This window comes from Babylonia areolata, chromosome 1, assembly GCF_041734735.1.
Source record: "Babylonia areolata isolate BAREFJ2019XMU chromosome 1, ASM4173473v1, whole genome shotgun sequence".
NCBI lineage: Eukaryota > Metazoa > Mollusca > Gastropoda > Neogastropoda > Buccinidae > Babylonia > Babylonia areolata.
In genome coordinates this window covers 5,006,501-5,021,265 of record NC_134876.1, presented here as the reverse complement: position 1 = coordinate 5,021,265, position 14,765 = coordinate 5,006,501, and the positions used below count along the sequence as shown (strand labels likewise).

The following is a 14,765-nucleotide window of genomic DNA, read 5'->3' as shown; positions in this document are numbered from 1 at the left end:
ACAAACAGTTGGTTGTGCTAATTTTGTGGCGTGTGCAGACTTTCCCACTGATGATCCAGAAAAGAAGAGGAAACAAAGTGTAAATGTGCCTCAGAAAACCAGAAGTATAGGACAGGTGACAAAAGCCAGGAAGACGGTTCACTTCATATTCTTTTCTTTTTCTAATTTCATCACAATTAGACGTAAGACACGAATATATCCAAACAGCATGAAGACAGAAGCATTGAAAAAAAATTCTTTTAACTGTTCACCTTTGATTCAGTCTTTTGCTTCAGGCAGTTGTTGTGATGCAGTACAAACTGTGATAGTTTTTTCTTTAGATATATATAGATAAGATAAGATAAGATAAGATAAGATAAGAATAACTTTATTATCTCCACCTGGAGAAATTTGGTCAGGTGCATTATCACAACATAGACAAGTAAACAACATGGGGACCATAACTGTAAAAGCCAACAACAGCCCCAACAAATATTACGAAGATACAAATGTAAAAAATATCACATACATCGTTTCATACATACATCCACACACTGCAGGTAATAACTAGTATTCTTAATGTAAAAACAGAAAGAATTAAGAAACATTATTTGAATATAATTACCAGTTACCATTTGCAAGACATATTTGTAGAGCTTTTTTGTGTAACAAAGCTATACAATACAGTAGCCTGTTTAATATGCATGGAAGGTAGTTTTTAGATAGTCTTTGCTGCACTTTTTGCATTTCAACAGGGCAGGTTCTCACATGAGTGTCTCTGACATAATTTTGATGATATCAAGAAGTGTATGTGATTGTTAGTTGCTTGCAAAGAGTCCAACTTGTATGCTGTAGCCAGCAGTGGTCACTGTAACTGATGGCAGATTGAAAATCAGCCTAAGCTTTTGTTGTTTGTTTGTTTGTTTATTGTGAGTGTGTTTTATATTTTTTTATTTTTTTTTTATTATACATGTCTGTCCTTTTCAGTGGTATATCATAATAGGTTTTGAGAGCATTAATCTGTATGAAAAGAATTAAGCACTGTATCTCTTATGTCCCAGGACATTTTGAGTACCTTTGAAGTAATTATTGATGAAGAGAGAAGATGAGTCACTGTGGAGTAATTATGAAATTTTTGGAGGACATACAGTCAGAGGTTGAGTAACTTTGGAGTCATATGAATTTATTGGATGACTTAAAGAGAAGTGGGGTACCTCGGGAATAATTATGAACTTTTGCGAGGATGCAGAAGATGTGTGCCTTTGAAGTGATTACAGATTTTTGGAGGATGTTGAGAGAAGTTGAGTTGTACCTTAGGATTTATTCTGAATTATTTAGAGGATGTTAAGGGATTTTGAGTACTTCAGTAATTATGAACTTTCTGGAGGACGATGTATAGAAATTTTGGGTACTTTTGGAGAAATTATGATTTTTATTGAAGATATAAGAGGTGTTGAGTACCTTTGGAGTTGTTTTTTTCTGGGGATATAGAAGAGTACCAATGGAGTAATTATGATTTTTTTACAAATTACATAGAGAGACATTGAGTAACTTTAGAGTAATTATGTTTTTTCTTTAGGACGTAGAGAGACGCTGAGTGTGTTATGATTTAATTCTGAGTATTTTTAATTAATTCTGTTGTTGTTGTTTTTTGTTTTTTGTTTTTTGTTCTTAGAAATTAAGTTGCTTTGGAATAATCATAATTTTAATAGAGGATGTAGAGAAGAAAGAAATTAGTTGCTTAGGAATAATCATAATTTCAATAGAGGATGTAGAGAAGAAAGAAATTAGTTGCTTTGGAATAATCATAATTTCAATAGAGGATGTAGAGAAGAAAGAAATTAGTTGCTTTGGAATAATCATAATTTCAATAGAGGATGTAGAGAAGAACAATACCATTGAAGTAATTGTAACTTTTGTTGTTTGTATCTTTTTCAGTGCATTTTCACTGGAAGAAAAAATCGGGATGAAGTTGATAGCTGATGGTTTTAGTTTATTCCCTGATTCTTAGGGGGACTTAAAAGTTGGCTGGCCAAAGTGTCATTGTATTTATCATATCAATCTGATTTTTTTTTTTTTTTTTTTTTTTTTTTTTTTTAATAGAAGAGCAGCTTTTTCAACAACAGATCATAAAAACAAAATAAATAGACAGTGATGATTCGTGTTGTCAAAATATGCCAAAATTCTTTTTATTTTAGTTGATCCTGATGTCTGTTCTGGCTGGCGTGTCTGTTCACATAACACTGGTTTTCTCATGCATGACAATGGAAGGGAGTTTCCTCATGTCATGTTATCTGGCCTGTGACAGTTTTGTATTTAATGCAGTTGTTGTTGTTTTTATTTGCTTGGACAGTCCAGATACAGCTTTGTGCAGTCGTCTGGACCATAAAAGCATAAGAAACCATGTGAAATGTTATCCAGAGGTGTGTTAGTTTCCAGTGGGGGAAATGAGTTCATGTGTGTTTGTTTTGTTTTCTGTGGTGTGCAGACACATCCGAGACCTGTACACGGACGACACGAAACTGTTCATCCACATAGGACTGGGAGCTGCAGCCTTAGCCACCCTCTCCTTTGTCATCTACAAAATTGTGCATGCGGCCAGGTGAAAGCGGCTACCCCTTCCTGTCCATGTAGTTCTGTGCTGGTGTTCGGTTCTGTAGGTTCTTCGCCAGATGGGCACTGGCAGGTCAATCAGTCGATGTCAGTAGACTTGGTTCCAGGACAGTTTTTTTCCCCCTTTTTTTTTTTTTTTTTTTTTTTTTGGTGATACTTGGAAAGACACTTTTGTCAGTTTGTGTGTTGGTGTGGTGAAAGAACTGTGTGTGGCTGTCCTCTAAGGTAAGTTACTGAGTTACTGCGTGCTGTGTGGCTGCTGCTAGCGTAACCTATTGCCAATCGGGAGCCAGCAGGAATCTCACAAGTTCAAAGAGTTGTGCAATGTCAGGCGAGCAAACTGCCCTGCGTTGGTGTGTGGATTGCAGAGAACGATGACTCATGCTCTTCGGGTGTGCTAAGTACAAACTAGTTTTGTTTAGTGAAACTGCATAATTAGGAGCTTGGTTTTTTTTGGTTTTTTTTCCTTTTTAATAATTGTTTTTACAGGTGTTCAGGGCAACTTAGTAAAACAGGTGTGCTATTTTGTATGTGCAGAAAGTGAAGAATTATTGTGCATTGTTTGAATATTTATTGTGAAAGAAAGAAAAGTGTAAAATAAATTAATAAATAAATACATACGTAAATTCATAAATAAATAGATAAATGGAAGGGTTTTGTGTACAGTGTGATCCAGCTGTACTTCATGTGACAGTCAGGACAGAGAACTATATTTAGATACAATTAACGCTGTTGAATCTGATTGTCGGAATAGACATAATCGCTTGTTTCTTATCAAAATGAAAACAGTGTGGGGGGTGTCAGTATGCAGATTGATAATAAGATTATGGGCGCTGCACTGAGGCGACGCACTTTCCCATTCAGGAACCACCAGATAAATCTGTTAAGACAAAATATTATCACAGTACAATACATGTCTCTCTGTGAGTTGATTGGCAAACTTCTTGAGCAGCAGTGCAAAGTTTAACCTTTACATTGGCATTCAAAGTTCAGTCAGACACTGCATCCAGTCAGAGACACACAATTAAAACCTTTTATTTGACCTGAGTTCATTGAATGCAGGAATGATTGCAGCCTGTGATTTTTTGTTGTTGTGATTTACATTTTGTTTTGTTTGTTCTTCTTTGTGTGGCAACTTCCTGCTACTGAACGCTGAATGCCATTTTGTTTTTCAGCCCTCTTTTGAGATTGTACATTAACTGGAAATTGAAGTGGATTCCGCAATCAAAAAGATGAATGGAGTGGAATGTTTTAAGTGGGTCTGTCGCTGTTTACAGTAATAAATACATTTTATGGTTCCTGGAGTGGCCAGTGTTCTGTCTACCAAATAGGTGAAGCATTATGAGATGAAGGTTGAAAACTGTGATTGTCCTGTTTGTCAGAAGCAGTTACTTTTATAACTTCCATTGGTCAGATCTAGACTAAAGAAGGATTAGTTCTACAAAGGTCAGAAACAGTGTAAAGGGGTATCAGCCCTTTGTGCCTTTGTTAGGTAAAGCAGGGATCATTATTAGAGAGGTGGAAGTGATTATATAGTCATTATAAGAGGAGCGAGTGATCATATGGAGAGTCATTACAAGAGAAGGAAGTAATAAAATAGAGTCATTATAAGAGAGGAGGGAGTGATTACAGTGTCATTAGAAGAGATTCTGCTATTGTTGCATAACTCATAAGGGATGACAGAAAATGTTTGTAGCCATTCTCACTCGATGGGTGCGACGACTGCGTCTTCCTCTTCACCAGAGTGTCTATAAACTGTTAGTGGTTATTTTTTCCTGGCTTGATCTTCATCACTCCCATCATCATACATCCTCACTGAAATATAGATACAACAAAAATGTCCCAAATTCTGGGGCATCATGAGAAAGATTCCTGGCTTGAGCCATATCAGCATTTTTCAATAGATTTGTTGATCCTAGTCTGGCATTCATGAACTAACTTGTGTGAAAATGAGTGGCGCTTTTTCTCTTTTTTATTGTATTTAAAAAAAAAAAAAATTAATCCCACTGACTTGCAGGGTGGGTTTCTCAGTCCTTGATGCAGGTTTGATAAAATAGAAAGATTGAACACATCTTGTTGGTTTGATGGTTGGTCCTTTTCTTCTGATGAGAAAAAAAAGATTGTACATGAAAGAGAAATTTATATTCAATTAATATTCACTTGTATTTGAGCATGAAAAAAATTGTTTAATGCACAGTGTCCTTTTATTGACTTTTTTTTTTTTTTTTTTTTTTTTCAAAATATTTCTGTGAGAGGTGTAGTTTAAGTGGTTCATTTTCTTCATTTCATCGTTGTTATCTGATTATCATCATTGTGGTCCATTTTTAGGTAGTGTTTTTATGTGCTTGTGAATAAAATGTGTAGTCTGTGTTTTTCACTGGGAGAAAAACTCCATGGTTATGTTTAGTCGTCTTCTTCCCTCCCAACACCCCTCCTTTACAAATTAAGATTGAGAAGATTTTATTTTTGTCTGTCTCCAAGGGGAGAGAGAGAAAGAGAGTGTGTGGTGTGTGTGTGTGTGTGTGTGTGTTTGCATGAGGGAAACAGGCAAACAAAAAGGCGTTCTGGTTGTGTCATCCATTCATGGGCAATATTTTATTCACTAACTCAGTATGTAATGTAACTTAAAATCAGATAGATGAGCTAAAAGCAGACAAGGCATTGCACAAAGAAGATGGCTGTGGAATGATGGTCCTTGATTCCTCTCTCTTGTTTCACCTTGCTCTCCTCCTGTGTTTTCCTTTACTTTTTTGTTTGTTGTTTTCAATCAGTATGTTGTGTGTGTATAGTGTGCGTGTCTACCTCTGTGTGCATATGGTGCATGTTGGACAGTATAGGGTTGATCCTGTTTCCAGTCATTTATATTGCCTTCATTTTTTTTTTTTTTTCAAAAGGTGAAAGGTCCCATTGCCTTTTACAGCCATCGGGGGCAGTGAATTCATATCCACTGTGTTGACTCACTTAAGGACTCGGGATAGGAAGGCATAGCACAGTTCTCTGTTTCCACCGTTTTAACTCTCTGCATACGAACAGCGAAAGAGACGACGTTAACAGCGTTTCACCCCAATTACCATCATCAAAATATTGCAAGCGGAAGGCTCTTATACTGAAGACGTGAATGTTGACAAAGAATACCACAATTCTGACGATGGAAGCAGAAGGTTGGGTCGGTCATTCAGACACCCACTGGACATCCAGGGGTCTGTATAGAGGAGAAGAGAGGACTGGCCGTACTGATTGAGTTAATCTTCCCCAACCACAGTTGGGTAACCAACTCATTCATACCTGGGTGGTGTGAGGAAAATCAGAGCAAAGTGACTTTCCCAGGGACACACTTCATTGGGCCTTGACCCTGATCACTGGTGAAGACTGGATCAAACGTTCATTGCCTGATTCTATCATTGCACCGCCTTTTTTTACAATGGATATGTGGGGGGAAAACGTTTATATGAAATGTAAGTCGGGTGATGTTCTTGATGATGATGATAGAGTCTCCTGTTGGTCCGACGGACGAGTGGGCAGGTAGATTTATTTGTCGGTGTGTGTCCTCATATGGGAGAAGAGGCCGATTCTGGATGTTCTTGAACAAATGTAATAAAGGACTAAAGGGGGAAAGAGGGGATTAAGACAAAAGGAGCAGAGTTAAAGAGTTGTTTGTACAGCATGGAATTTTAACAACTATGATTGCAAGAGCATTCGCTCCCCACCCCTTTCAAAAACAACACCAACAAAAAAAACAACAATAGAAAAGGTGTTTTAGTGTTGAACAAAGAAAAAGATGGTTCAAAAGGGGATAAAACCAGTGGATAAGCTCAGTGCCTCCAGTATGTAGACCGTTCTTTTTATGTGAGGTGATGGTATGGATGTTTGAATGTTTAATCAGCCAGACAAAATATAAAAACTGTTTAGAAAAACGCCTTAGCTTCTCTGAAATCAAATCAACAATTTATCCCAAACAGAATTAAACATGTTAAAAAAAAATTTTTTTTTTTAAATTGCACCAGAAAAACAGTGTAGGCCTGTAAGTTATATGTCCATGAATGCAGTCAGTTGTGCAAATGACTATGTGATTATAAAGTTCTCAAAGTTTGGTCTCTGATCGAAAGTAGGCATTATATATATGGAGAAAAAAAAATTAACCATCATCATCATTCCACAGTCTGTGTAACTTTGAGCTATCAATTGAAATGAACAGAAAAAAAAGTAGTGAATTCTTCACCTGAGAAGCTGAGAGCTGCATCACTTCAAAATGTCTGTTGCAGTATTTCCTTAATTAAACTATGCATCATGTCCAGTAGGACTTTTTCTGAAGCCTTAAAAGCCATCAGAACAGGCTGCATCACTTTTCTAAACTGTCCATTTGCAGTGGGTTTTTTATTTAGGCGATGTATCATGCCCAACTTTTTCTAATACCAAGCAGCCATCACAGCTTGTCAGTGTGCCAGTTTTCAGCTTGATGAATAGAAACATGGGTGTGGCAGAGCATTTGGTTTCTGGCAGTCAAAGCAAAAGCAAATCCGCTTGTGAAAGGGAGCCATGTGAAAAGGGTTTTTTGGGGTGTTTTTTTTTCATATGTATGTGCTCGTTTAAACTGATAACATTCAAATGTGAAAAAGTATACTGTGTCTGCAGTTGCCAGTGTTTATGACAGGGACATTGTTCAAACAAAATTCTTCCTGTTCCTTTTCTTGTATATTGTTGTTTGAGGTTATCTCTGTGTTTTGGTAAATGCATGTTTCATTACTATATGCATCTGTATATCTGTATCTTCTGTGCCAAGTTGTTATCAGGTATCATATGAAATGTGGAATACAGTATGTCATGCTGTCTGTTACTGGAGTGAATCTCCATTATACCACTACCAACATTATTGGAGTGAATCTCCACAATACTAGTATCAATATTCTTCACTCTGAAGTGAACTTTTTCCTCGATTCTGTAGTCATTCATGCCTTACTGTAGTTAATAATTCTGGATGTAGAACCGCTTGTCCATTTACCATGCTCCTACCCTCCCATTTTCCATGCGTGGGGCTGATGTGAATAAAGGTCTTGGCAGATTGATGTGGGCCATACTTGCATTGAGTAAACTTGATCTTCCCATCTTGCAGAGACACCCCTTTCTACATGGTTTTGCAGGTATGAATTATGTCATCTGCAGCAAACATCATTTGTGTGTGAAAGGCACTGCTAGGTGTCACTGATGTGCCTTGGCTGGGTCTCCTCAGGCAGGTGGCCTCAGTGCAGGCAAACAGCCATGATTTGTTGTTGACTATTTGGCTTTGGACAGGGAGACCAGGCATGGTTTATATGTGTGGAGCTTTTTTTTGAGTGAGTAGTAGTTATATTATCTTACAGCCTGGAAGAAACAAGTTAAGGTCCTCTGTGTGTACTGTGTATAGTGATGCCTGTGACTTGGAAGGATTTTCTCTGTTTTTGGGATCTAAGAGGTCCAGGGATTTAATGCATGGGTTCAACTCTCTTTGGCAGTGTTGATGCATTTGTGCAAACAGCCTAGAAGAGCACTGACACGGCATTTATAGGCCATAGGATCTTAGCGGGGGTCTAAGTGGAAACCTGCCTTTTTGAACCTTCTTTTGTCTTGCACAAGAACATCATGTTTTGAATCAGGTAACAGTGACCCCCCCCCCCACCACCACCACCCACTGCCTTTGGTCAGTGTTATAGTTGTTGAAAAAAGAATTGTGCCAGAGGCTGCTGCTGTTCATAACAGCTGGCACTGTAAGGTGAAGTGCATTGTCACCTTTCCCAGTAAACCAGAACTTACAGGTCTCACAAAAAGTTAAAGACCACCTCAAAAAAGCAGTATATTTTCATATAATGTTAAAAACTCTAAGACTTGATTTAAATTATGCAAGGGGCATTATAGACTACCACTGGTTTCTCACTGAATACTTAAATGTTGTTGTTTTTTAAGCAAAATGAACAGCCTGAAAAATGTTTGAAAAATCTGTGTTTCAGCTAGAAATTTACAGTTATTCAGCAGTTTATGAACTCTGGGTTTGTCATGGGGGGGAAAAAAAGAGGTGGGGGGGGGTTGACGTGTAAGAAAGCACTCTGGTTACGAGTGGCGCTCATTACATTGGCTGCATACACCACTGTTTGCCAAAAATTCAGTATTGTTTCACCATGCCTCTAAGAAGAAAACTGCAAGTTCCTAAGTGGTCCTTAACTTTTCGTTAACCCTGTATTATGGTGCCAACAGTCATCTGTCTGCAGATTGGAAGCCTAGTTTACTCATGTACAATAACATTTTCCCTTTATGATAATGAGATAGTTGGTACAGGGATGTCCCTCAGAATGTTCAGCATGCATAATATGTTCCACTTTATGACTGGTACCCAAGCATATTTACACATAGCTGTGCTTGACCTGCGTAACTGATACCATGAATGAATGATCTTGCTCTAATGAATAAATGAACGCAACTGACAGGACACATTATTGTTGGTTTTTGAGGATACTTGAATGAGATGTGTGTTGCAGAACTACACTGTGGATGTGATAAAATTGCATCAGAAAATCTTGAGCTGGACTGAAAAGTTTCCTAACAATGGAACTGCACTTCAGCACAGGGTGTACATGCTGAGTATGTTCATGTTTCCTTCATCCACTAAATGTCAGCATAGATTACAGAATATTATGGATATTTGGTCTTCTGCATGTGTATGCACATGAAGGCATTTATGGCATCACCTTTAACCCACATGCTACTGCAACAGATTTGAACCCAGGAACCTCAGATTGAAAACCCAATGTTCTGTTCATTCAGTGGGCCTGTGAGGTCTGTGATTTGAAACTTGTCAGTGTCTGATGGGTTGTGGGTAGGGATTCTTCTTCCTGTTAGGAGTCCACGGTCATCACGTTGACCATTCTGACACCATAATGGGGAGGAGCGCAGCAGCATGACCCACCTTCCTAGGTGATGGGATGGAGGGGGTAGAATGGTGGGCCCAGTGGTGGGTGGGTTGGCGGGGGGGAAGCCATCAACTGTTTCAGGCATCAGGACCAGGCCTTTCCGGCTACCGAAGCGGCCCCTGGGGTCAAGCCCTGACCGGCAGAGCCCTAGTCCCTCACTTGACTTACTTTGGATGATGGCGGGGCAGGGCTTTTATTAAGACGTTTGGGAAGGGGCGGTGACAGTAGCTTCTGGTAGTGAGTTCCACTCTCTGATGGTACATGGCAGGAATGAGAATTTCCGGTAGTCAGTGCAGCATGAATTCTCCACTCTCCCAGGTTAAGTTAAGCGCCAGATAGCTAGTGCCTTAGCCCCCTTATATAATACATGTAGATCAAATATGTATATGAAAGATCTTATTATCCATGTCCAGTATCAGGTGGCCCATGGGTGGGTATACTGGAAACAAAAATCATCCAGCATACACCCACCTTGAAAATGGAGGATGGTTGTCTCTCTCCATGGGGTTGTCATTCTGTATGTTTGAAACCAGTATGCACGTATTCATTCTTAGTAACCAGCTTAAACTCTCAACAGAATACCACACTTCAAGTCACCCTACACTGAACAAAATTTTTTAAAAAGAAAAAGTTAAAGTGTGTATATATATATAGAGAGAGAGACAGACACAGAGAGAGATAATACATAACAGAAAGAAACGTATTTTCTGCACCTTTATTTTCTGTTTATTCCCGCTTGAAACAGATTATCAAAACATTTTCAAGGAGGTAAGCCAAACACAACATCACACAACTTCGCAAGTTCTGCGTCCCATAAATCACATGTCAGAAAAACTTCATACTCATCTTAAAATCAGTGTGAACACATTGCTTAAAGATTCATAGTTGTTAAAATTATTGACAGATAATAATACAAACACTCCAAATGTTCTCGTTCATCTATTCTTTCAAGAAGTATGTGATCCATTATATATTTATGCGTAAATCTATACCAAGCCATTTATTACTTGCAGGTCTGAATTTCTGCAAGTTCAGACTGTTTCTATAGCCCATCGAAACGCTTTTCTTCTTTTTTTCTTTTCTTTTTTTTTTTTTTACCGTAACCAGCATCAAAGGGCTTTCTCTTTACAGCCCTGATGACCTCACAGGTCCCTAAAACAGGGATGAAAACAATGATTGAATTCAGGATGTGCCTCTGGCATTGGCTATTCTGTCAACTTGGCTTGCACGTTATTTTATTTGAAACATGTCCTGATATACCATAGTTACAGATAAACAGGGCAAACCAAAAACCTGTTGATCTTTCACCAGAGGATCAACAATATTCTGAAAGAAAATTATAAAATTTTAAAAAAAAGATAAAAAACCAAACAAAACCAGAATCATTTAATCATGTTATGATAAACACTATGCATACAGTAACTTCCCACTTTGCATAAACGGCAACAATTGTCAGCAGTTTATTTCAGAGGACTGAAATGAGGAGTCTGAACACAAACACACGACCCACCACTTCAAAGTACGCAGAAAGTGGTCACTGCCCGTCAAATTTATGTTACACTGACAAGAGGAGTCTGAATAGAAACATAATTATACTTGACCCACCACTTCAAAGTACACAGAAAGTGGTCACTGCCCGTCAAATGTATGTTACACTGACCTCATTTCCCCACGGTGCAGCAGATAAGGGTTAAAAGACGTCTCTAAAACAAGTAACTACAGATCCCCTGGTGCTAAAGGAAAAGAACAGGCAGAACAGCCTGCAGGTGTATTGCAAGTGTTTTTAGTATGCATACTTCATTGTATTTTTCATTGTAAACATCCATCAGTTTTGTATCATTACATTGGGCATACCGAATGTCCTTATATTATTATCATTATTATGACAGTTTGCCTGCTTTTCTTCACATACAGAGGCACTAACACCACATGGTGCCATATCACACAACATTATGTCAACATTTTGTGCAGACCTACTTGTGCCTGAACCCCCTTAGTGCCTGTACGCATGCAGAAGATCAAATACGCAGGTTAAAGATCCTGTAATCCATGTCAGCATTTGGTGGTTTATGGAAACAAGAATATACCCAGCATGCACACCCAAAACTGGAGTATGGCTGCCTACAGGGCAGGGTAGATAAACAAAACGGTCATATACGTAAAATGTTAAATGTCTGTATGAGTGTGTGTGCGTGAATGACTGAAACCTGACTGAATGACAGGAATGATGAGCGCCCAATAGCAGCTGTCAGTCGGCTCTACCCAGGTAGGCAGCCTGTTGTGCAAATGACTGCGTTACAGTTTGTAAACACTTAAGAGTTTGGTCTCTGACTGAGGATATTAGTATATAAGTATCCATATCATCATCATATCACAATGACACACATATATCAGACAAATAACTACCAATGGTTTAGAAATACACATACTACAGAAAGAAAAAAAACCCACAAGTTAGTCTAAGAAAAACCATGATCAATCACAGAAAAAACACACCTAAATTACATTATCCAAACCCATGATCAACCAGACAAGTCCGCTATCAACAATTTAAATTGAGCACGCCGGAGAAACAAACATGACACAACCCAAAATCATGATCAACCAACGGAAAAAACAACAACCAACCAACCAACAGTTTAAAAATGAACATGCTGCTGAAAAAAGAAACCCAGATCACAAGAAATACCTTATATACTTGTAGAAAGGTACATTGATTACACTGTCTAAATGTAATCATTACCAACTAAAGAAAAAACAAAACAAAACAAAACTAGCAACAGTATAATTATTATGAAAAGGAAGATGCTACAGAACTCCCACCCTCATCCCCCAAACAACACCATCCAAAGAAATAATGTGACTTGAAACCCAGATAACCCAATAGCAAGCACAGTGGAGTTGGTGGGGGAAGGGGGGGGGGGGGGGTGCAGGGGGAGCATATCAATGTTCAAAACACATCACAAAACTAGACCCTGACACAGAACTAAATGAAGCAAAACAAACTATAACCCTTTGACATGGTGAAGAATTTGAGGCACAACTGCTGTTATACAGCAGCACCTAAACCCAGAATTAAATATGCCTCCTGTTTGTTACCTTATTACCAGAGGATTCACACACACACACACACACACACACACTCTCTCTCTCTACTTTTTCTTCCCCCTCCCCTCCCCCCCTGTCTAATAACACTGAGTAAAACCGAAGACAACAACACAGACATAAAAAAAAAGAAGCTGACATAAGCTGTACATAAAAACAAACATAAAATGGCATGTGAAGAACAGAAAAAGATACCCCCCCCTCCCCAACCCAGGGGGAAAAAAAACACTGGATAAGTAATTTTCTGAGCAGCCCCAAAAGCATAACATCATTCAAAGTATTAAAAGAATACCCGGTGATGTGACTAAACAGGCAGCTATTGAGAAAGTAAAACATGAAGCAGAAAAATTAAAAAGAATGGAAAAAAAGGCAGAAACAAAGAGAAATAGAAAAGAGGAAATTTCAAGCAAATAAAGAAAGAAAATAAATGAAAATACTATTCATAATGAGAACACCTTCTCCTACCCTCCCTCCCTGACCATATATATCAGAGAAAAATGAGCAAACAAAATCAATGCTGTTTTGACAAATGCTTAAGCATATAATATCCATCAACAAGGCAACATAAGAAAAGCATGCACCAGCAGTTAAGTACAATGCAACATAGTTTTGAATCAACATTATATATACTGGGGTATATGTAATAGTATATATAATGAGAGAGAGAGAGAGACGCATGCAACTATTTTGTAACAGACAAGTCACCTGCACATACTGGTCCATGTCTGTTTCGGTCTTTCTCTCTCTCTCTCTCTCTCTCTCTAGACAGACACAGAGTATGTGTATATTAAATATATAAAAAAAAAAGAGAATTATTATTGTTTTCAATGTTAGTGCAGGAATGAATGCCTATCACATTCAGGTAAAAATGATCTGGTTAACTTGGGGCAATAAATCAGATTTGCAAGCAGTCGAACCAGTCAACAAAACCCTGACATTTGAAATCCTCTCTTTTGTTTAGCCAGTGTTTCATAACAGAGCACAATGAATTCAATTTTGCATTCAGTGAATTTTGAAGTGATGGGGGGGGGGGGGGGGGGGAACACAGTTTGTAGCTGTGCGAGTGTGTGTGTGTGTGTGTGTGTGTGTGAGAGAGAGAGAGAGAATACATTCACTGATCTGATTTTAAATCTGACAATGAAACGCGCACAATATCAAGAATAATGAACGTGTCATGGACAAGGAGAACATACAGGCTGGGAGCTTGTGTGTGTGTGTGTGTGTGTGTGTGTGTGTGTGTGTGTGTGTGTGTGTGTGTGTGTGTGTGTGTGTGTGTGTGTGTGTGTATGTCTGTGTGTGTGTGTGTGTGTGTGTGTGTGTGTATGTGTGTGTGTGTGTGTGTGTATGTGTGTCTGTGTGTGTGTCTGTGTGTGTCTGTGTGTCAGTGTGTGTTATATTCTGTAGAGATTACCATGCTCAAAGATATATATATTCAGGTTTTCACTCACACTGCCCTGTTTCACCCTTCAGACCAAATAACCCCATATACCATACAACACAATGCAATAAAGTAAAATATGATATAATACAATACAATACAATATAATATAATACAATACAATGCCATATCTGAAGAAAATAGTTATTCATGCTTCATTAACTGATTATAATTTATAAACAATCAAAACTCTGGCAGCGGATTCATATATCTTCTTGAAATTATGCCGACGTGACACCAAGATGGACATCCAGGCAATGCAATAAAGTAAAATATGATATAATACAATACAATACAATATAATATAATACAATACAATGCCATATCTGAAGAAAATAGTTATTCATGCTTCAGCAAGCAAATAATTTAACTGATTATAATGTATAAACAATCAAAACTCTGACAGCGGATTCATATATCTTCTTGAAATTATGCCGACGTGACACCAAGATGGACATCCAGGCAATGCAATAAAGTAAAATATGATATAATACAATACAATACAATATAATATAATACAATACAATGCCATATCTGAAGAAAATAGTTATTCATGCTTCAGCAAGCAAATAATTTAACTGATTATAATGTATAAACAATCAAAACTCTGACAGCGGATTCATATATCTTCTTGAAATTATGCCGACATGACACCAAGATGGACATCCAGGCTGATCTAAAAAAAAAACTGA

At 38.0% G+C, this 14,765-nt stretch overlaps 1 protein-coding gene across 2 annotated transcripts in view; it reads left to right on the top strand.

Annotated features, from left to right (window-relative positions):
- LOC143299407 (mitochondrial Rho GTPase 1-like) overlaps positions 1 to 9,043 on the top strand; it is a 39,158-nt gene extending 30,115 nt beyond the window's left edge. For both annotated transcript variants that reach the window (XM_076612715.1, XM_076612629.1), the window contains one exon: positions 2,468 to 9,043. In XM_076612715.1, the coding sequence (XP_076468830.1) occupies positions 2,468 to 2,585 (118 nt within the window). In that variant the 3' untranslated portion in view covers positions 2,586 to 9,043. The remainder of the gene's footprint in view (positions 1 to 2,467) is intronic.
- The last annotated feature ends 5,722 nt before the right edge of the window (positions 9,044 to 14,765 follow it).